This window comes from Cervus canadensis, chromosome 7 (assembly GCF_019320065.1).
Source record: "Cervus canadensis isolate Bull #8, Minnesota chromosome 7, ASM1932006v1, whole genome shotgun sequence".
Classification (NCBI taxonomy): Eukaryota; Metazoa; Chordata; class Mammalia; order Artiodactyla; family Cervidae; genus Cervus; species Cervus canadensis.
The window spans coordinates 58,904,771-58,926,324 of NC_057392.1; the positions used below are offsets into that span (position 1 = coordinate 58,904,771).

At 44.4% G+C, this 21,554-nt stretch overlaps 1 protein-coding gene across 5 annotated transcripts in view; it reads left to right on the plus strand.

The window, feature by feature from the left end:
• ABCC5 (ATP binding cassette subfamily C member 5) overlaps positions 1-21,554 on the plus strand; it is an 80,091-nt gene that overhangs the window by 34,346 nt on the left and 24,191 nt on the right. For all 5 annotated transcript variants that reach the window (XM_043473574.1, XM_043473576.1, XM_043473575.1 and 2 more), the window contains 13 exons: positions 2,348-2,704; positions 7,046-7,117; positions 9,228-9,352; positions 9,473-9,545; positions 11,153-11,356; positions 12,199-12,342; positions 13,123-13,225; positions 16,583-16,767; positions 17,164-17,310; positions 17,582-17,711; positions 19,194-19,347; positions 19,437-19,565; positions 21,289-21,475. In XM_043473574.1, coding sequence (XP_043329509.1) covers positions 2,348-2,704; positions 7,046-7,117; positions 9,228-9,352; positions 9,473-9,545; positions 11,153-11,356; positions 12,199-12,342; positions 13,123-13,225; positions 16,583-16,767; positions 17,164-17,310; positions 17,582-17,711; positions 19,194-19,347; positions 19,437-19,565; positions 21,289-21,475 — 2,010 coding nt within the window. The remainder of the gene's footprint in view (positions 1-2,347; positions 2,705-7,045; positions 7,118-9,227; positions 9,353-9,472; positions 9,546-11,152; positions 11,357-12,198; positions 12,343-13,122; positions 13,226-16,582; positions 16,768-17,163; positions 17,311-17,581; positions 17,712-19,193; positions 19,348-19,436; positions 19,566-21,288; positions 21,476-21,554) is intronic.

Consider the following 21,554-nt stretch of genomic DNA (forward strand, 5'->3'; position numbering starts at 1 on the left):
TTATAGTGTAGATTTGTTCACTCCTATTGGAGAAGGAAATGGCAACCCACTCCTTATTCTTGCCTGGAGAATCCCATGGACAGAGGAGCCTGGTAGGCTATAGTCCACGGGGTCGCAAAGAGTCGGACACGACTGAGCGACTTCACTTTCAATTGTTTCTCGAGAGCTCTCTATTCACTTACTAGTGAGAACTTGTATTAGCAGATGGCTTTTCACGCTATGGATCCTTCCTTTACACAGGAAGTTTCAGAGTTAATAATAGAAGCAAAACCACCCACAGCTCTGCTATATACCCCGTGAGAATGAGTCGCATTCTGGCTAGTTTCTTTTGTCAATCTTCTCCTCCTCCCCCGCCTCTACTTCTAGGAGTATGATAACTTACAGAAAGGCAGTGAGAAGCCAGCTTATAACTTTTCTGGTAAGACAGTCACCACTACAGTGTTGCCAGGTTTAGCCAATAAAAACACTAGACACCCAGTTAATAACTGCATGAGATGTACTTAGACTAAAAGATTAGTCATTGTTTATCCTGAATCAGAATTTAGCTAGGTGTCCTGTATTTTATCTGGGAACTCTATGAGTAGTCCCCTCTTCTGCTCAACAGATACATTCCAATTTGATTGTTTCAGTGACTGAGAATAGTGTTTGGATGGTTGTCGTCCTCTGGTGAAGCTAAGGTTTATAGTTTATGTACCTCTAAGATTCTTGGCTGGCAGGTGCAAATCCACGTAGATATGAATTCAGGTGCGTGAGGCTCTTGTGTGCCTCAGTGTGTCGGGGCAGAGTGACTGAGGCTGAAATCCTCCTGGGAGGAGTACGCGGCTGTGGGGAGCCTGTGGGAAGGGAAAATGTGGAAAACTTGCACACACAATCTGTGCAAGTCAGAGGCACTAGCCTAGTTTTTATAGTACATGAGCCCTAAGAGATCCTTTTAGTAACTCTTGAGGTGAGAGAAATGACGGGAATTCTGTCAGCATGTGGTTCAGTCTGTGAAGGTGGACAGAATATTTGGCATGTTATTCTCAGTGCAGTCTTCTCAGGAAGGCTCTGAACAAATGAAACCAATGGCTCTTTTCAGAAAACTAAACTTTAAACTACTTTTTTTTAAAGGTTGACCAGGAGCGAAGATTATCCAGATTTAGAAACATGACACTTCTGGGAAGGTGGCATAGTTACTCTGGGAAGGTGGAGGATTAGGAGTGGGTAGGGGATGTGGCAGTTTAGGAGTGAAAAGACCAAGTTTAGGAGTTTAGGATTTAGGAAAAGGGGCTTGCTCTCAGGCAAGGGGATTATGTTGTACACTTAATAGCACCTGCAAACTTTAAAGGGCTTTTAAAGTAGTTAGGGATTCTTGGTAACGAAGTGACTAAGGAAAGAGTCCTGCCACTAAAAGTTATCTTTTTTCTAAAGACTTTCTAATGTTTAAAAAAAATTGTTTAATCATATTGGGAGTCCAACTGGTATAGCATCCTATAGAGAGGATCACTTAGTTAAGGGAGGTGTCAGAAGTGGGTTCAAAGTCATGGGCACATGTTGGTTCTGAGCAGAGGTTTATTATGGTCAGTGTTTCCAGTGTAATTTCCAAGACATTTAGCTTTTCAAGCATTCCTCTTTTCTTCCCCTGACATGCTTCAGTGGGGTTGGGGAATGGGTGGGAGGGAAGAGTCTTGCTTTCTTCTCGATGGTGTGTCTGAGGGAGATACCCTTCCCTTTCACGTAAGCCCTTTGTTTGAATTCTCACAAGTTCCAAGGTAGGACTTGTTGGTGAGAAGATGTACTCTGCTGTCGATCAAACCTTAGGTGCTCCTTTCTAACTGGAGAGAGCTAGGCCTGGCCATCAGCTCAGTTCAGCCTGTCCCTATGCCATGTGCCATGTGGTACGTGAGGAAAGTGCCCAGGCTTGGGGGCCCTGCAGGAGTGGTCTGGATGGCAGAGTGATGAGGGTCAGGGCAGGAGAACAGTGTGCCCTTTGGTTTTCCTGCTTACATTTTACTACCTACTACTCAGCAGCTCCTGAATGAGAACAGAGGGCTGCAGACCAGTCAGTTAAATATCCCCTGGTCCTCTTGAGAGTGGTGGGAAAGGAAAGAAGAGTTTAGCATGTAACTGGTAGCATAGAGTGTGGGCCGACTGAGGAGGCCCCTGTCCCTCCCGAGGGTGTCCCCACATTCCCGTGACCTCTCCATGGGCCTGAGGCTGGGCTACACTAATGAGCTACCTTTTGCCCTTCAGCTTCCTTCCACTGTATAGCCTGATGTGTTTTGCTACGTGAGTGTACGCCCTAGGCTTGTCTCCCTGGTCTTGATCCAGTGTCTCATCTTTGCACCTCTCTCACAACTCCTATCAGAGTTTGTTTCTAATGGAAGAGGTTCACATGATAAAGAAAAAACCAGCCAGCCCTCACCTCACGATAGAGATGAAAAATGCCACCTTGGCATGGGACTCCTCCCACTCCAGTATCCAGAACTCACCCAAGCTGACCCCCAAAACGAAAAAAGACAAGAGGGCTGCCAGGGGCAAGAAAGAGAAGGTGAGGCAGCTGCAGCGCACTGAGCACCAGGCGGTGCTGGCAGAGCAGAAGGGCCACCTCCTCCTGGACAGTGACGAGCGGCCCAGCCCTGAGGAGGACGAGGGCAAGCACATCCACCTGGGGAGCCTCCGCCTGCAGAGGACGCTCTACAACATCGACCTGGAGATCGAAGAGGTAACCACCTCCCGGGTGTCCTCTGGGGAGGGGGGCTGCTGCCGGTCCTCTCAGCAAAGTGCTTCGTGTCTGGGAGTGATGGCTGGGAGTGGCTCTTTGCACCAAAGAGCCAACCTGGCCAGGTCCACTCTAGAAGGGATTCTTAGGAATTTAACAATAGAAATAAATTATAGAAATGCTCTCATGAGATACTCATTTTGTAAACAAGGAAATGAAGCATTCAGGCGGGTTTTCCACAGTCTTGCCCTGAGGAGATTTGATTGTTATAGTTATATGTGAGCTATAATAATGATTTCTGATTATAACTCTGTGTGAGCTGCTCATTAGTACTGGCTATGCATAGCACAGAACCTGGCGTATAATAGGTACTCCCAGTGATGCTGTCATCAGCAATTCTATTGTAACTTTATTTTTTAATGAAAGTAAAGGCCATTATGGTATATGATGTTACAGCCCAGGATTAGAGTGTCTCAGAAGTCTCCCTATAGGGAGTGACTACGAGACACTCCAGCTTCAAGGCTTAACCTACAGAATATGACTGGGGGCCAGCAGCGTGTTGAGGGCTGCAGCATCCAGAAAATCCCAGGGGTATATATATCTGCTCACTCCACAGCCATTTGTCCTTAAACTTTTTATTTTGTATTGGGGTACAGCCAATTAACAATGTTGTAATAGTTTCAGGTGAACAGCAAAGGGACTCAGCCATACAAACACATGTGTCCATTCTCCCCCAAACTCCCCTCCTATCCAGGCTGCCACATAACATTGAGCAGAGTTCCTTGTGCTATACAGTAGGTCCTTGTTGGTTATCCATTTTAAGTACAGCAGTGTGTACATGTCCATCCCAAACTCCCTAACTATCCTTTCCCCCCACCCTTCCCCCGGGGTGATCATAAATTCATTCTCTAAGTCTCTGTAGCCATTTTGAGTGCCATCTGTCTGTCAGGCACTGTTTTAGAGCAGCAGAAACCAAAATCCCTGCCCTCTTGGATTTTGCCTACTTCTGAGCAAAGGCAGATGGTAAACAGGTAAAGGGGCTACGAAGAAAAGGGGATGAAGGGCTTGATGGACAGAGAGCAGGTGTCACTGCAGTTTAAATAGACAACTTAAGGGAAGGCCTCAAACTAAGATTCTGCATGCCTCAGGGTACAGCCAAAAAAAAAGTAATAACAGGCATGATGCTTTTTTTTTTTTTTTTAAACAAATTGAAGGCTTCTGGCAACCCTGTATCAAGCAAGCCTGTAGATGTTTTTTTCCAACAGCATTTGCTTACTTCATATTTCTGTTATGTTTTGGTAATTCTAGAAATATTTCAAACCCTCCATCAGAGAAGATTACGACTCATTGAAGACTCAGATGATGGTTAGCATTTTTTAGCAATAAAGTGTTTTTAAATTAAAATAGATACCATGTTGTTTCTTAGACATAATGTAATTGCACACTATATAGGCTAAAGTATAAAGTAAACATAACTAATACAAACACTGGGAAACCAAAACACTTGTGTGAATCACTTTATTGCGGTATTTGCTTTACTGCAGTAGTCTGGAACCAGACCTGCAGTATGTGCAAGGTATGCCTGTGTTTGAGCAAAGACTTGAAGGAATGAGCCGTGAGAATACATGGGGGAAGAAGAGCATTCAGGCAGCGGGAACAGAGCACAAAATCCCCGAGTGTGTTAATTGTGCTTTTCACAGGAGCAGAGTGAGCGTGGGAGAGAGGGGAGGGTGCTGAAAGCAGAGAGGATTGGTGTGCCAGAGCCTTCGTAATGACTTCTGCTTTACTCTGAATGGATAGAAAAGCCACTAGAGGGACTGGAGGAGAAGAGTGATGTGATCTGACTTACAGATGCAGAGAATCATTCTAGCTTCTGGATTCAGAAGAGTGTAGGAGAACAGGGAGTGAAGCCAGGAGAACCAAGGAAAAGCATTAGAGTTTTCTGGACCAAGGTGGTGGTGACAGAGGTGGTAAAGAATGTTCATCTGCCTCACTGGGCGTGGTCTTCAGGGATTCTGATGTGGTGTGAGGCATGTTGTTGTTGTCCAGTCTCCCAGTTGTGTCTGACTCTTTGCGACCCTGTGGACTGCAACACGCCAGGCCTTCCTGTCTCTCACCATCTCCCGGGGTTTGCCCAAGTTCATGTTCATTGCATTGGTGATGCCATCCAGCCATCTCATTCTCTGACACCCTCTTCTTCTGCCTGCAATCTTTCCCAGCATCAGGGACTTTTCCAGTGAGTCATCTGTTTGCTTCAGATGACCAAAATACTGGAGTTTCAGCTTCAGTCCTTCCAGTGAATATTCAGGGTTGATCTCCCTTAAGACTGATCTGGTTTGATCTCCTTGCTATCCAAGGGACTTTCAGGAGTCTTCTGCAGCACCACAGTTCGAAGGCATCAGTTCTTTGGCATTCTGCCTTCTTTACAGTTACAAGCTGGAATCGAAACAGGCAGGAGAAACATCAACAACCTCAGATATGCAGATGATACCACTCTAATGGCAGAAAGCGAAGAGGAACTAATGAACCTCTTGATAAGGGTAAAGGAGGAGAGTTAAAGAGCCTGCTTAAGACTAAATATTAAAAAAACTAAGATCATGGCATCCACCCCCATTACCGCATGGCAAATAGACGCGGAAAAGGTGGAAGTAGTGACCAATCTCCTCTTCTTGGGCTCCAGAATCATTGTAGAAGGTGACTGCAGCCATCAAATCAGAAGACAATTGCTTCTTGGCGGGAAAGCAATGACAAACCTAGACAGTGTGTTGAAAAGCTGAGACATCACGCTGTCGATAAAGGTATAGTCAAGGCTATGGTCGTCCCAGTGGTCACATACGGTTGTGAGAGCTGGACTGTATAGTGAGGCATGTTACACAGATCCAGAGCTGTACTAAAGGGAAACAAAAAGCTCCTAGCTGTTGGAAGTTACAGACAAGAGGGAGATGGATGAGACCACATGAAACAACTAGCATGGCTCATCATTGGAGGGCGTGCAAGTCAGTTTTTTTGACTTCAGTTAACTTTTAACAGCAGGCTTCTTATTTAATAACAGTTACCTTGAGGCAACTCTATTACATTGCTAATCAACTCTATTAGAGGATTATTTCTTGTAATCAGATAAAGTTTACTCTTTTCCTTTCTATCTGTTGACCCTCCTTCTGCCCTTCACAGTCCATGTTCACATGACAGACCTTTAGCTATTATTCCCCCAGCCCCTCTCTTTAGGGAAGAGGAGGGAAATTAACATTTGTCTGATGTTTTCTGTGTCCCAGGCACTTGCTTCACTTTGACATCTTCTTTAGCCACCATTTAGTCATCAGAACAGAGTTTTCTTTGTGTTAACCTGACTGACCAGAGCAGAGTCTAAGCCTGTGACTTGGTCTCTTTATAACCACTGGTTAGTAATCTCTCAGCCCCCTGGACCATGTCAAAAACTTTGTCAAGAATACTTTTATAAGACCTGTCTGCCTCCAGAATCCATGTTCTTTCCACAACACCACTCTCCATCCCCTTCCTCCATGCCAGGCTTAAGGCGATAGAGTGTTGCTGAACAAGTGGCCCTGTTAAAATCATCTGTCTGTTCTTGAAAACAGTTAATACTGCCCATGGAGAACTCATCATTTTGCCTGGGGATATTCAGTTAATCACAGGCTTGGTTTTCTACTTTCATGTGGGATTGATGATAAAAATATGCCCTCAGATTCTTGGAAATGTTTGTAGAAAAATGGGAACAGGGACTTCTCTGGTGGTCTGGTGGCTAAGTCTCTGTGCTCCCAATGCAGGGGGCCCAGGTTCGATCCCTGGCCAGGGAACTAGATCCCACATACTGCAACTAAGACCCAGTGCGGCCAAATAAAAATAATTATTAAAAAAAGAAAAATGGAAACAACAGTGCACATTGCGCATAGTTTTTATTCAAAATGATTTTAGACCCTGAGGAAAAAAATCATATAAAATGAAAATAAAATGATTTTTAAGAGTCCTGTCCTCTCTTTCAAAACCATCAATAAAAACAAACAAGTTATCAAAAAGCATGGGTTGCCAACAAAGTGGAAAAGGTTTAGCCCTTTCTAAAAGTTATGTGGGACACCTTAATGCCTGTGGCATATTTAAATTTTCTAAAAGACTTACACATCTATTACCTCAGTGCATCCCCACAGAAACCCTATGACGTGGGTGGCTGATGAGGGAGAAAAGAGGTAAGTGACTTGCTAGATCCTCAGGATGACAGTCCCCATCGTGATGGACTGTCACTAATGTTTTTGTTCTCAAAGAAATCCAGAGTCCTTGACATGAATGGACAGTATCCTTTAATAACCTTCCTCTCTCATGTGCTTTGTCCAGGGTAAACTGGTTGGAATCTGTGGCAGTGTGGGAAGTGGAAAAACTTCTCTCATTTCATCCATTTTAGGCCAGGTAAGATTTTGTTGTTGTCCTGGGCATTTTCTGCTTCTTTCTCTGGATTCTGCTTAACAAGAGTCTCAGGAAAAATAGGCTTATTTCCTGAAGAGAGTCAGGAAAGGTGGAAACAAAAGGACCCTTGGTCTGTTATCATGCTCCTGCCACTCCCGGCCTCCACCCCCCACCCACTCCTACCCCTTAACAACAGCATTATATCTGGGATATGGTTCAGTGGGCGCCTGGACCCATTGATACCCAGCTGGAGTCACTTGTTCCTTGTGCCTTCTTTTATTCAGCACGTATTTATTGAGTGCCACAGGTGTGCCAGACAGTGTGTTGGGGAATGTCAGAGGTCAGAGACTGACAAACTGCAGACTGCCAACAAATGGACCAGCCTCACCAACCTCCCTGTCAGAAAGAGGGCCTTCAGGATTTGATCTAGAAACAAAGACCTAGTCCATTTTCAAGCTAACCATTGAAAGAATTATGCCCTCAAGTTCATGGTTTGGTTGGGGTGCTAGGCCTTCTAGACATACTAGCAGAGCCCAAGGCAGTGAGTGAATAGTGCTCAGAGGGCCCAGAAGAGGGCTGTCAGCATTTCGAGTGGGGATCATCCAGCTAAGACAGATTATCTTCTACTATGTTTTAGAAACCAAATAATCAGAAGAATAAAGCAAAACCCCATATGCTTCTAAACTTGGATTAAATGAGCTTGGCTTAGGTGGTTGAGATGAGGATAAATGTAAGATTATTCCTGCTGATGGATAAGGTCCTCTGAGTCATTTATCCATGTTGAGGAAATTAATAGGAGAAGGGATTGGGGAAGATTTTCATGTAGCATCCAGTCTATGGATTATTTTGTCTTGTTTGGCATCATTGTCACAGTTGGTGGAGCAAAGGTGTTCAGGGTGGTCTGAGGAAAGCTGCATCCAAATCATCGGGAGGGACAGCTCCCCACCCCTACCCCTTCTGCCTTGTGAGACTGTGCAGTGGTTGGGCTCAGCCACTGGTGTTTGCTAAGAGCCAAAAACCTCCTACATAATTTCTGATCATCAGCCAGATTTCAGAGCCAGTGATGAGAGACACAGGTGGACTGAAAGGGAGGGCTGGTGGGCAGCAGTTAAATTGAAAACTGAGTGGGTCTTTGCTTCTGGATCAAATCCTGACAGAGAGGCAGGGGCTACTTGTCAACGCTGCTTCTTTAGAGTTTAACTCCTTATTGGTGGTCTGCATTGTGGGGTGTTTGTACTGTAGCAGCTGGAAGAGCTGGATTTCCACAGTAGACCCTCCAGGTTTCTGAACACTCTGAATGCATTATCTGTGAGAGTGCTTACCTGTTTGTGGGCAGTTGGCAGTATGTTGCAGTCTTATGTGTGTCCGCTGTGCGTTACTGTGTTTGAGAGGACAAGCTTGTATGTGCAGATTGGTTAATGAAACCGTTTCAAGCTATAGCATTCGTAATCCAAGACAAGCATCTACTGTTAGTCCCTTCGAAAGGAAACCTGAAAGAGTAAAATGAGTAAATTGATTCATGTCAATCTCTGCAACTGAAAACATAATTCAAAGCACACAGCTTATCGTGTAATCTCTTCACATTGGAGTGGAGGGTCTGTCACCATTATGTGAATACTCTATAATGCTAATTGATGTCTAACTGGAATTTTTTTCCCCCTCTGGTCCTCATTTTACAAAAGCAGCTGAACTAGCCAACAGGCTGGATTAATTCTGTAGATGAGTTGGCCTGTTTCATCTTGAGGCAGGGACTAGCTCTAAATCTTTGCAGCATCCTCCCCAGGGGAATTCTGTAAGGGCCTTCTGCTTGAGTTCCTTTAATTAGAACAGTTTGCAGTTAGGAAGAAATGATGATAAAGTAGCTTATGAGTTGCTGCATGAAATATTCATTCATTCAAGTCATGGGTTATGCTGGGCTCCCATCACACATAAGCAAGGAGAACTTTGATTTTCTTGACTGCTGTGGAACAAAGGTGAGAGCTGGATTTGGGTTCCAAAAGCATCCAAGGAAACTGACTAGACTTTCAACTCCCTTGTGGAACGTGGGGGGTTCTGTTGACTCAGGGTGATGGCTTTGTGTTGTGATGCCATTGGATGGTGTCTGTTTCCCTAGATGACACTTCTAGAGGGCAGCATTGCAGTCAATGGAACCTTCGCTTACGTGGCCCAGCAGGCCTGGATCCTCAATGCCACTCTGAGAGACAACATCCTCTTTGGGAAGGAATTTGATGAAGAAAGGCAAGGAATGTTTGGTTTCTGTCATGCTTTCCTCTTGGCCATGTGAGACGCAAGGCAGCCCACGTCAGCAGGCTCTACCCCAACCATGCCCCTGACTCTGGGTCTTCTTGTGTCCCTCAGATACAACTCTGTGCTGAACTGCTGCTGCCTGAGGCCTGACCTGGCCATCCTTCCCCACAGTGACCTGACAGAGGTATAGGCCTTCTGCCCCTGGTGGGCCAGGGTGTTTAGCGGAGAGGATTCTGGTATTTGGGGGGGCAGAGCTCTACCAGAACTGCCTCCTAGGCATGCAACTTAAATTGTGGGAGAAGAACTTTCACAGGAGTTTTGCTTTCATTGGGACTTTATGTTAGGGACACATTTGTTCCTTAGGGCAGGGATAGCAACATTGCCTGTTTTAAGCACATAAATTTCATGTGTTGTGGATTTTAAACAAAATCCCATTGTTGGTTCACAGTTCATATTTTCTGCACTATTCATATTTAAAACCATTACTCAATCATATGCCTGTTGAAATTCTTTGAACTTTCTTCTGCCAACCTCTTTTTACTCATGTAACTCTCTAGAGAGCTGACTCCCTCTAGAAAGAAAGAGGCCTTAACATAAAGCTGCCTTTCTTTGCTTCTCTGCCCTTGAGTAGTCCCGTGAGGCTTGTCTTTAGAACTGGCTCTCCGTGTTAATGCTCATCTTCCATGACCTGCCCTTGAGGTCTCTGGGGCTGACTTTTATTCAGTTGACTTCTGTTTAAGCCCTCAAACCAGATTGGAGTGGTTTGATTAATTTATTGGCTCTCAGATCCCGGTCCCCTGATTAGCAGCACATCAGCAACATCACTGCAGCCTCTCAGCCCCACCAGAGACCTACTGAATCATGACTCGAGAGATGGGGCTCCCTCAGTCCATTTTAACAAGCCCTGCAGATAATTCTTATATATGCTCTTATTTGAAAACCTCTGAATTAATTGAAATTTTTTTAAGGACAAGATTTTAAAAAAAAAAGAAAAAACAGCCAGTTACTGTTTGACAATCGATTTTTTTTCACTTAGTAACATTTATTAAGTGCTTGTTATATGCCAGCTGCCTGTGCAGAAACTTCTGGGGGCACTGGGAATATAAAAGAAAAGGACAATAATCTGTATCCTCAGCAAGCTTACAATTGGGAAAGACATACTGACAAATAGGCACAAAATAAGGTGATGAAAGAATTGCCTTTCTTTTGGGTGTTAGTGGAGAAGGGGAGGGTAGGCTTCACAGAGGAGAGGATGCCAGAACTGAGCAGACAAGTACAGGAGAAGGCATGACAGTAGTCAGGCGTGTTCATAATAGACACACAGTTTAACTGAGCTGACACACCTGCTCAGATCCCAGGGTACAGAAGGGGCATTGACAGTGGAGGCTAAGAGTTGCTGGAAAGCCAGTTGGTAAAGGGCCTGCTTTGTCTGCCATATCTGGGGGCTTAGATTCTGTCCTTTAGGACTAAGCAAGATGGTCAGCTTTGTGTTTTGGAAAAGTCATTCTGCCCATGGAGAATGGATTGTAATGGGGCATCCAGAGGATGTGGTAAGGCTCAGACACAGGGTTGGTTAGTAACCAGATAGTTGTGGGAGAGGAGGAGGCAATTTGGGCTGATACCCCCAGTTCTGGTGTGGGCCCTAGAGGATACAGTGGCATTCCATCCAGGTGGGGAAATGAAGAGAAGGAGCTGGTTTGGGTGGAAGAGGGGAGAAGTGACTGAGGCAACCACTGAGTGTTGTTCTGGACTTGAACTGGAGACTTCCTTGTGCTTTCTGGGCTCCTGTAGATTGGTGAGCGAGGAGCCAACCTGAGTGGCGGGCAACGCCAGAGGATCAGCCTTGCCCGGGCCTTGTATAGTGACCGAGATATCTATATCCTGGACGACCCCCTCAGTGCCTTAGACGCCCATGTGGGCAATCACATCTTCAATAGTGCTATCCAGAAGCATCTCAAGTCCAAGACGGTTCTGTTCATTACCCACCAGTTACAGGTATGTGCTTCCTTCCCCAGGCTACCCACCTTGACTTGGGCAGTCAGAAACAGGGAGGTGGGCTTGGTCCAGGTACCTTCATGGGGCTCCTTGAAGTCCCTGGAATCATGGTGTTCCCTTCCTCAGCAAATAGCCTCCTGGCTCATTGTACCATAAAGCTTGTTGTACCAGATGGCCATCTGAATCAGAGATCCTTGGAGCAGGTTAGCTTCTGCATATAAATCAGTAAGTAAAAGGGCTAAGAGGAATAGGCTAAAAATGGAGTCTGGGTAAGAGATAGTTTGGAAAGCATTGTGTTAACATCTTTATGTGAGTGGGTACTGTTTAGGGAAAACAAGCTCTTCTTCCTCTGCCATTCCATAACAAGCAGCCACTTCAGAGAGCAGCTCAAGGAGGTTGCCATCTGCTTTGCATATGTTTTCAAGTTTAGGGGGCTAACCCCCCATTCTGCCACAGAATTATGTGTACTTCTGCGTTTAGTAAAGGGATGTAAAGTTTAATATAAGACTGTATGGCTTCATCAGCAGATTTATATCAAAAACTGGAGAACCTGCTTTTTGAACTACATCATGAGACAGGATAAACTAAAGCAGGAGTTCTCAGTCTTAGCTCTCTGTTGTGGGGGCCTGTCCTGTGCATCCCTGGCATCTATCCAACAGATGGCAGTAGTACCCCTCTCCCCCCACCCCTCAAATTGTAACAATCAAAAATGTCTCCAGATATTGCCAAGTGTCCCCTAGGGGGACATCTCCAGGTGAGACCTGCTGAAGTAAGGTGTAGGCGTTTGGATGTATTTGCACAAATAATCAGCCACACTGCATTGTCCCTGTCGTTGTCTCCAGTACCTGGCTGACTGTGATGAAGTGATCTTCATGAAAGAGGGCTGTATTACAGAAAGAGGCACTCATGAGGAATTAATGAATCTGAATGGTGATTATGCTACTATTTTTAATAACCTGTTGCTGGGAGAGACACCCCCAGTTGAGGTAAGATTCGCGTGGTGTGTGTGTGTATCTTTCTAGTGAGAGACACTTGTTACCATAGTGAATGATGGAGAAATCTCTGCTGAACTCATTGTCTGTGTCTTGCTGGCAGGGGCTCTGTTTTCCAATGACCAGACTACTATGCTTTAGTCCACACACTGGTTCTGTTCTAGGAGGGCAGGACTGTGGAACTAGAGAACCAAGGTCTTCTGTCACTGAGAATTCACCAGTAAGGCAATGACAAGAAGGGTGTGGGCTCATTGTGTGCTATTGCTCAGTCATACCTTAATTTCTTAAACTCCATTAAATCCTAACCAGAGTATTGTAAAAGCCCCTTTCTTAATAATCAGATGAATAACGTGGCAGGGAAGAGACATTAAATCCTGCATACATTTGAAAATTATCCATGGTGTCTTGGCTGCCAACTTGGCACTCATTAACTAGCACTGACTGTGTCCCAATTACTGGTTTACGCACTTTATAGATGTCATCCAGCTGATACTTTGCACAAGTTAGAGTGGATAAGAATAGCATAAAGTCTACTGTGTTTGGAATTTAGGTTTTTAGTGACTTTGGGGAGAGCAGGGTCTATGGAATGGTCAGAACCCAGACCTCAAAGATATCAGGACTTGGGGAAGTACATAAGTTAACTTTTAAGAAGTTGGACGTGTCTCTTTTCAATAAGAGCAGCAACTCCATGGATGATTTGCTAACATGTCCTTTGGACATTTATCTGAATGGCCATATCATGATAACTGGAGACACTTTTTTTTTTTTCATTAGATTAATTCAAAAAAGGAAACCAGTGGTTCACAGAAGAAAACACAAGAGAAGGGTCCTAAAACAGGATCAGTAAAGAAGGAGAAAGCAGTGAAGCCAGAGGAAGGTAATGAACCTTTTTGAGAATTGACATTAAAGTTTTTGCTTTTGTTTTGTTTTGGCATTTTATTTGCATATATGTATTACATCCCTAGAAAAAGGATCTCATGGTTTTCCCTCTAGTGTGTTTTCACACACTTGCTTTTTCGTGGTCCGTAATGCCAGATGAGATTGTCAGTACAATGAAAATGATGGAATGGAGCTCCCGTTTTTCCACATATTTGAGTTGCCCATCATATCTGGGGCTGATCCCTTCTCACTTGTTTAACCTGCCCATGAGGTTCACAGCAATTTTCCCAGCCCTGTGATCATCAGTTAAATTTGCCATTATAATCACACTTCACCATCAAGTCAAAACCCTGATGATGACTGTGGCACATGGACTAGTAAGAACCTGGTGCTTGCCTCTCTTTTTGGCTTTGATGATGCTCTTGAGGTCATCAGCCAGCCAGGGCGTTCGTGAGGGCCAGCATGGCAGTGCAGAAAGATGATGTAAAGTGTGTCATTAAAGTTTATCAGAAATTATGCTATGTAGCAATTCATCCTGCCTGATAATCATTGTCTGTTGTGGAACACCTGGCCTTATATTTCTAGAATAACAAGAATCTTATATGATTATTGGGAGACCATGAGGCAACTTCTGTTTGCTCAAACAGACCAAGGCAATAAAAATGACCTTTACTCCTATGCCTTTTTTTGCTATGCAGAGTGGAGTGAGGTGTAGGTAGTCATTGCTGAGTCATCTTGACTAAGGAAAAATTGAATCATGGGTAGAGGTATACCTTTCTTTCCTGTGATTCATCTCTGCTCTTTAAAAGTCATGCCAACCAAAGCAGAGGCATGCCAGCCCTAAGAATGCCCACATCCTCAGTTAACCCCCCTCTGCCCCCTCCCCTGGTAAAACGATCACTCCTTGGCTGGTTCCAAGCAGGCAGCAGCAGAGCTATGGAGAAGAGTTACAGCCAAGATTTCTCCTACTTGATTTTCCTACCCAGACTCCTTGGTCCTGTTTTTTAAACTCTTCATCTTATCAACCAAAACAAATCTTGAGAGTTAGAGAAGCTGTTTGCAATACCTTAGGCGTTTTCACTTTTGTAAATAATAAATAGAAATGCATTCCTGTTTTAAAGTTATTTCTTTTACCTTCTCACCTGACATGTTGAATTCAGGACTTTTTTTTTGGTTTGCCGTGTTGTTTTCATTTCCTTGGTCTTAAAACTGCAGCAAACATTGGGTGTTAGGAGTTGACCTTACTGATTCTTTTCTTTCTTTTAATAAGCCCTGTATGAGCTCTTGAATTCAGGTGTGATTGGAGATACCTTACTCTCACAAAGCAAACACAGCACAGAAGGCTGAGACATCTGTCAATTCCTGCCACAGGCAGTAGGAAAAAACAGAATGTCTTTAGGGGACATGTGACCTAGAGACTCTTGAGGTAAAGTGCTGAGGCCTGTGTGGCTTGTTCCAAGATAATTACATAGCATGTGTGATAAAGAGGCACAGGCTTCCCGTGGGGCTTTCTCTGTATTCTCTTGTCAACATCAATCTCCTGGGAGTCCCTAGGAAATATCCTTAAATGTTTTTTCTCCTCCCACAGCCAATCACCCCATCCATCTGAATTTACTTCCTGAATACTCCATCCGCATGGCCACAACTCTGGTTTTCAGTCAGTCATTTCAGTCGCTCAGTCATGTCCGACTTTTTGTGATCCCATGGACTGCAGCACGCCAGGCTTCCCTGTCCATCACCAACTCCTGGAGCTTGCTCAAACTCATGTCCATCGAGTCAGTGATGCCACCCAACTATCTCATCCTCTGTCATCTCCTTCTCCTCCTGCCTTCAGTCTTTCCCAGCATCAGAGTCTTTTCAAATGAGTCCGTTCTTCACATCAGGTGCCAAAGTATTGGAGCTTCAGCTTTAGCATCAGTCCTTCCAATGAGTATTCAGGACTGATTTCCTTTAGGATTGAGTGGTTTGATCTCCTTACTGTCCAGGGGACTCTCAAGAGTCTTCTCCAATACCACAGTTCAAAAGCATCAATTCTTCGACGCTCAGCTTTCTTTATGGTCCAACTGTCACGTTCATACATGACTACTAGAAAAACTGTAGCTTTGACTAGACAGACCTTTGTCAGCAGAGTAATGTCTCTGCTTTTTCATATGCTGTCTCTGTTGATCAGAGCTTTGCTTTCAAGGAGCAAGCATCTTAATTTCATGGCTGCAGTCACCGTCTGCAGTGATTTTGGAGCCCAAGAAAACAGCCCTGGTTCTGGCCTTTATCATCTCCCACCGAGACTGTTACAGTTGCCTCCTTTTAAATCTGCCCTTCACATGAACAGCTAGGAGATCTAGTTAAAAACAGGAGACCAGCCAACTGCCTGGGGCCTAAGTCCTTTCAGTGGCTTCCCAGTTTCAAAGCAGCATTTTAAAAATCTTTTTCCTGATGTGGCACACATAGAAAATCCATTCTTTGTCTGAGATGCTGGGACACATGAAAGAGACTGCATGAGGTGGCTGGTCTGGCCATCCCAGGCCCATCTCCTACAGTAGGGCTGGGAGTCAAATCTCTACACCCCAGTAGCCATTCCCTTGAGAAGTTCTTGTCTGAAGGATAATGTTGAAATGCCTTTATCCTCTGACCACAGCCTGCTTAATCAGCCTTATCTCTTGCCACTCCTTAGGCACACAGAATGTTCTAACCATGCTGAACATTGGATATCTGTGTATACTGATTTCTTGTTTCCTCATACCTACACCCATCATTTCCCCACCTGGCTGATTCTGGCTTACCTTTCAATATGGGGATTTTCCCTGGCAGTCCAGTGGGTAGGACTCCACGCTTTCATTGCAGAGGGTGCAGGTTCAGTCCCTGATCAGGGAACTAAAATCCGAGTCATGCTTTGCAGCTAGAAAAAAAAAGAAAAAGACATAATATGGACTACATAGAAAGTCTCACCTGGAACCTCCCTGCTAAGCCCCTCACAGCTCCCCCAAGTAGGTTAGGTGCACTTCCTGAATGTTCCCATGCTGCCCTGCAAGTATTCCAGCATTGGAGTTAGCACATTTTATTATAATTTTGTACTTATTTACCTGTTTGTGGATGATCTGAGCCAGATCTCCTGGCAGGGACCTGGTCTTAATCCTCTTTGCCTCTCCAGGGCTTATTCCTGGGCCTGGTTCATAGTAGGTGCCTAATAGATAGATATTAAATGGATAAATGAATGCTCCTTGAAAGGGGGAAATAATCCCAACCTAGAGCTCTGTGAAACTGTAGGCTCTCTTTGGCTCTACTCTTCTACAGGTGACTTCATTTTATAAAAGCAGCTTTTCCTTTCTGAATTCGTGTTTCTCTTTTCCTCACCTAGGGCAGCTCGTGCAAATGGAAGAGAAGGGGCAGGGTTCTGTGCCCTGGTCAGTGTACGGTGTCTACATCCAGGCTGCTGGGGGCCCTTTGGCATTCCTGGTCATTTTGTCCCTTTTCATGCTGAATGTGGGCAGCACCGCTTTCAGCAACTGGTGGTTGAGTTACTGGATCAAGCAAGGAAGTGGGGTAAGATTCCTCATTGATGGGAAAATTATACGTCTAATAATATGGCCATCTCTCCATATTTCCTGGCTCTTCTTAGGGAAAGTGCTCTAGATTTCTGTTAAAGGAGGTAATTAACAAAGATTACCCAGGATTAAAGAGATGAGTCCCTAATGTAACCTCACCAGGTAGTTGCTCCCTGACCAACTCACGGAGCAGTAGCGCTTACCAGGTGCACACCTATAGGCTGTCTGTTGTCATTAGAGAAGAGAGGGGGAACAGGCAAAGCCTGCCTTGCATTTGTCTCCACCAGCTCCCAGAGTTTGTATCCTGTACCCTGCCTGAGCCAAGAGTGGCCCTGACAAGGGCTTCTTGGATGTCCCTGAGGGTCTTGCCTCACAGAACCTTGCTTCCAAACAGAACACCACAGTGACTCAAGAAAACAGGACGTCTGTGAGCAACAGCATGAAGGACAATCCTCTCATGCACTACTATGCCAGTATCTACGCCCTCTCCATGGCAGTCATGCTGATCCTGAAAGCCATTCGAGGAGTGGTCTTTGTCAAGGTATGCACTGGGGCCTCTGCTCCTCTTCTCACCGGTGGCTGTGTGGTCAGGCTTCTGCCTGGCACCTCTTGGATTTATTCTGAGTTGGGGAGCTCCTCTGAAGCAGGATGCCTCTTGCCAAAGTGACCTGCATCCTGTCAGCCTCAGCCCTTTCCAGTTAGCCACCTCCTTCCTGCACAGCCACTTGCCCTTCTCTGGCTTTGGACCTGTGGAATAGTTACTGAGCCTGCTGAGTCCTGGGTCTCTGATCGCTCTGTACTTTGCTCCTCAGGGCACATTGCGAGCCTCCTCCCGGCTCCATGATGAGCTTTTCCGAAGAATCCTTCGAAGCCCTATGAAGTTTTTTGACACTACCCCCACGGGAAGAATTCTCAACAGGTTTTCCAAAGACATGGATGAAGGTATTTCTCACTGCTTCTCTCTGTGGTACTCCAGAGCATGAACCACCCAGCACAGTGGCTGCAGGATTTGCATCAGGAACATGTTAGCTTGGGCATTTTCTCCATGTTGCAGTTTCTCTTTAGGCTAAGGACCTATCTAATTTTTCATCTTTCATGTGAGCTCTTATTTGATCTTATTTAACCTTAAAACCAGTTCAGAGGGCTGAGCATAAAGGCTTTGGACAGGGTATCTGAGAGTCCAAAAGACATATTTACCTGTGGGTGGTGCGTAGGTTCCTGGACACCTATAATCTCTTGACAAGTTTGTCAGATACTGATTGCTTCTTAGGCTGTGCCAGCACCAGAACTTAAATACACTTGACCCTTGAACAACAGGTTGGTTGAGTCTGAGGATATGAAACTGTGGATGAGGAACCACATCTATGGAGAGCTGACTGTAGATTACATGCAGATTTTTGACTGCATGGGGGTCTGTGTCTCTAACCCCTATGTTATTCAAAGGTCAGCTGTACTCCCATAGCCAATAATAATAGTGATGCTACCTGACATTTTTTGAGGGCTTACTGTGTTACAAGCAGTTTTACATGCACTATCCTAGCCATTATAGCAGCCCTGTGAGGTGTGGGTATCATTTTACCCACTGAGCATGGGAAAGCTGATGTCTAGAAAGGTTGACTTGCTCAAGATTGCACAACTATTAAATAGCAAGCTGGGAATTGAGCTCAGATCTTTTTGACCCCAGAATGAATGTTTTTAACTACTTACTATGCTGCCTCCATAGAAGGAGTTTGTTTCCGGTGTCGATAGGCCAATGTATAGCTATGGCCAGAGGTAACAAGAGATCAAAACCATCACTGATACACAAAACAATGATACATATGTGTGTGACATGATCACATTTGTATTAAACTCACATATGCACAGATGAATAGAAAAGAGACTGAAGAAAATCAGTGGTATCACCTTGTCTCAGATTTGTATGAAAATAGGTGGGGGGAGATGTCCTAAATGGGCGAAGAAAATGTTAACTCTTAGAGGTTCTATACTCTTCCAGTTTTTGTGTATGTTTAAAATTTTTGTGTATGTTTAAAATTTTCCATGAAAAGTTTCTTAAATGTTAGCAGCAGTTCATTTATATTGGTAAGGATAAGACTATGTTTATTTAATTTTTTGCATATTTATTTTCCAAATATTTTATAGCAAACATATATTACTTTGCAAAATGGAAGAAATGTTTAAGGGGGTTGGGCAGCACAGTGATCCAAAAAGAGGGCACAGGTGAGAAAGATCGCTTAAATGCTCTTGGGACAAGAAAAATTAGAGCAACTACATTACCAGATTTTTCTTTGATCAGACTGTTTAAAAGACAAAAAAATCACAAATTTCAGATATGGCTTTTTGGGAGCCTCTTTTTGTTTTTTAAAAATTCTGGCTGTTTGTGGATCCCAGCATCTGACACATGTTCCTTTACCGTTTCCCCAGTCGACGTGCGCCTGCCGTTCCAGGCCGAGATGTTCATTCAGAACGTCATCTTGGTGTTCTTCTGTGTTGGAATGATTGCGGGAGTTTTCCCGTGGTTCCTCGTGGCAGTGGGGCCCCTTGTCATCCTCTTTTCAATTCTGCACATTGTCTCCAGGTAAACAGGAAGTCTTTGTGTCTTTCAGTGCAAAGGGTGAAGCCAGAGTTGCCAGTCCACCCCTCTGACACAGAACTCTCTATCTCCAGGGTCCTGATCCGAGAACTAAAGCGTCTGGATAATATCACGCAGTCACCTTTCCTTTCCCACATCACATCCAGCATACAGGGCCTTGCCACCATCCACGCCTACAACAAAGGGCAGGAATTTCTACACAGGTTAGTTCCGTGGGGGCCAGAGGGCTCATTAGGGAGCCAACATCTCAGCATTTAATGAGAGTTTAAGAAGCCTTTCAAAGTCAGAATTGGGGATTATAAAGCTCATTACTAAGAGTATTAGTGATTTAATGATCTCTGCTGATTAAGATTCACTTGCTTGGTGGAACTCCCTTCTGAGCAAATGGGAAGACAAAAACAGATTTGGAGTCTTTATTAGCTTTCGGTTCTGAATGGCTATATTTGATAGAGTTTGCTCCTTTTTTTTTCTTGGAAAAGTAAGATATTCATAGACAATAGATTGACATTTTATTTAGCTGTTAATAATGTTTGTGTGAGAAATTTCTGTACTTATATAGTCATTGTGGAGATTTATGTTAACTAGAGGTTGAACTAGACTAAATTTTCTTCAGTAGAGGACTGGTTAAATAGGCTGTGGTGTCCCCGTATAATGGAATATTATGTGACCCCTAAAAAGAATGAGACTGCTTCCTACATACTGATGTGGAATGATTTCCAAGTTAAATTAGGTGAAAGAGCAAGATACAGATGTGCATGTATAGTTTGCTCCCTTTAAATATGTGTCTGTAACATTTAAAATATCTGAAAGAACACACAGGAAACTAATAGCTGTCACTGGACAGTAGAAGTGCGTAGCTGGAGGAGGGCAGGAGAAAGACTGACTTTTCATGGTAAAACCTTTTGTACCTTGTGAATGTTCTGTCTTACAGAGTATGTAGTTCATTCCAAAAATTAAGTAATTAACATTATAAAGTAACTCTAGCATAGGAAGGTTTGGTTAAATAATTCTGAAAAATGTATCCTAACTTCAAGCAAGAAAAAAGGAGAATATGTTGACTGTGTACATGTGTAGGTATGTACCCACATAAACAGGAGGGCATTGGAAAAAATACTGGGAGGAAATGCAGCAGAATATGGATTCTGGTTTTAGCTGAGTGGTGAGAGTACTGGAATTTTACATTTCCCTTTTTTTATTGTGTTTCCTAAATTTTCTCTAAAGTGCACATATCTTCTTATAAGGAGGAAAGAGATTTTCTTTAAGACAAAGTATCTTTGCCTACCCAGGCCTCCCACTCTGGAGTTCGAGTTTTGTGTGACCCCAGACCCTCAGGTGGGGTGAGAGCTGCTCTCTAGGACCCCTGATGACAGAGGGTCTCCCTCCTGCAGTGACAAAGGCTGTCTCGGTCTTTCTGTTCTGGTGTAACTCACTCACTGCCTCTGGTGCTTTGCTCCATGGCCTTAGGAAACCAGTTTGTCAGCAGACCATTTCCACGTTCTTGTATTCAGTCCAAGAGTCTTTTTCCTGCTCTTGTGCCAATTCTCCAGTTTGCATTTGTAACTTCTCTTTCCTCAAGAAAATGACCACTGACCTAAAACAATTCTCTAAAGCTTAAACAGCCTCTTTATTTGGTCTTCTTCCCTTCTGCTTTCCCTGTGCTGTTGAAGTAGATATGTTTTTCCTAGTATCTTGAATATGTTTCTTTCAAAGGGTAAAACTAGAAACCCCCCATGTCTTCCTGTGTGTGGAGCCTGGAATACTCTGCACTCCTTAAGTTTCCGTATCACTCTCCTGGTTACAAGCAGTAGTGGTGTTATACTTTAGTATTAGCCCTCTACCCAGAACTCACCAGTGCTTTCGCATCCTCCATGACCAGGGTTGTGTGGCACTTTATTTACTTTATTAGGTGTTCTGTCTTCCTCACAGGTACCAGGAGCTACTGGATAACAACCAGAGTCCTTTCTTCCTGTTCACTTGTGCGATGCGGTGGCTGGCGGTGCGGCTGGACCTCATCAGCATTGCCCTGATCAGCACCACTGGGCTGATGATTGTTCTCATGCACGGGCAGATTCCCCCAGCCTACGCAGGGCTTGCCATCTCCTATGCTGTGCAGGTTAGTCTTTGGGATGAGGACATTGTCTTTCTCATACGTTGGCCTAGGAGAGGCCTGGCAGGTGGCTCTACCCTAAGCT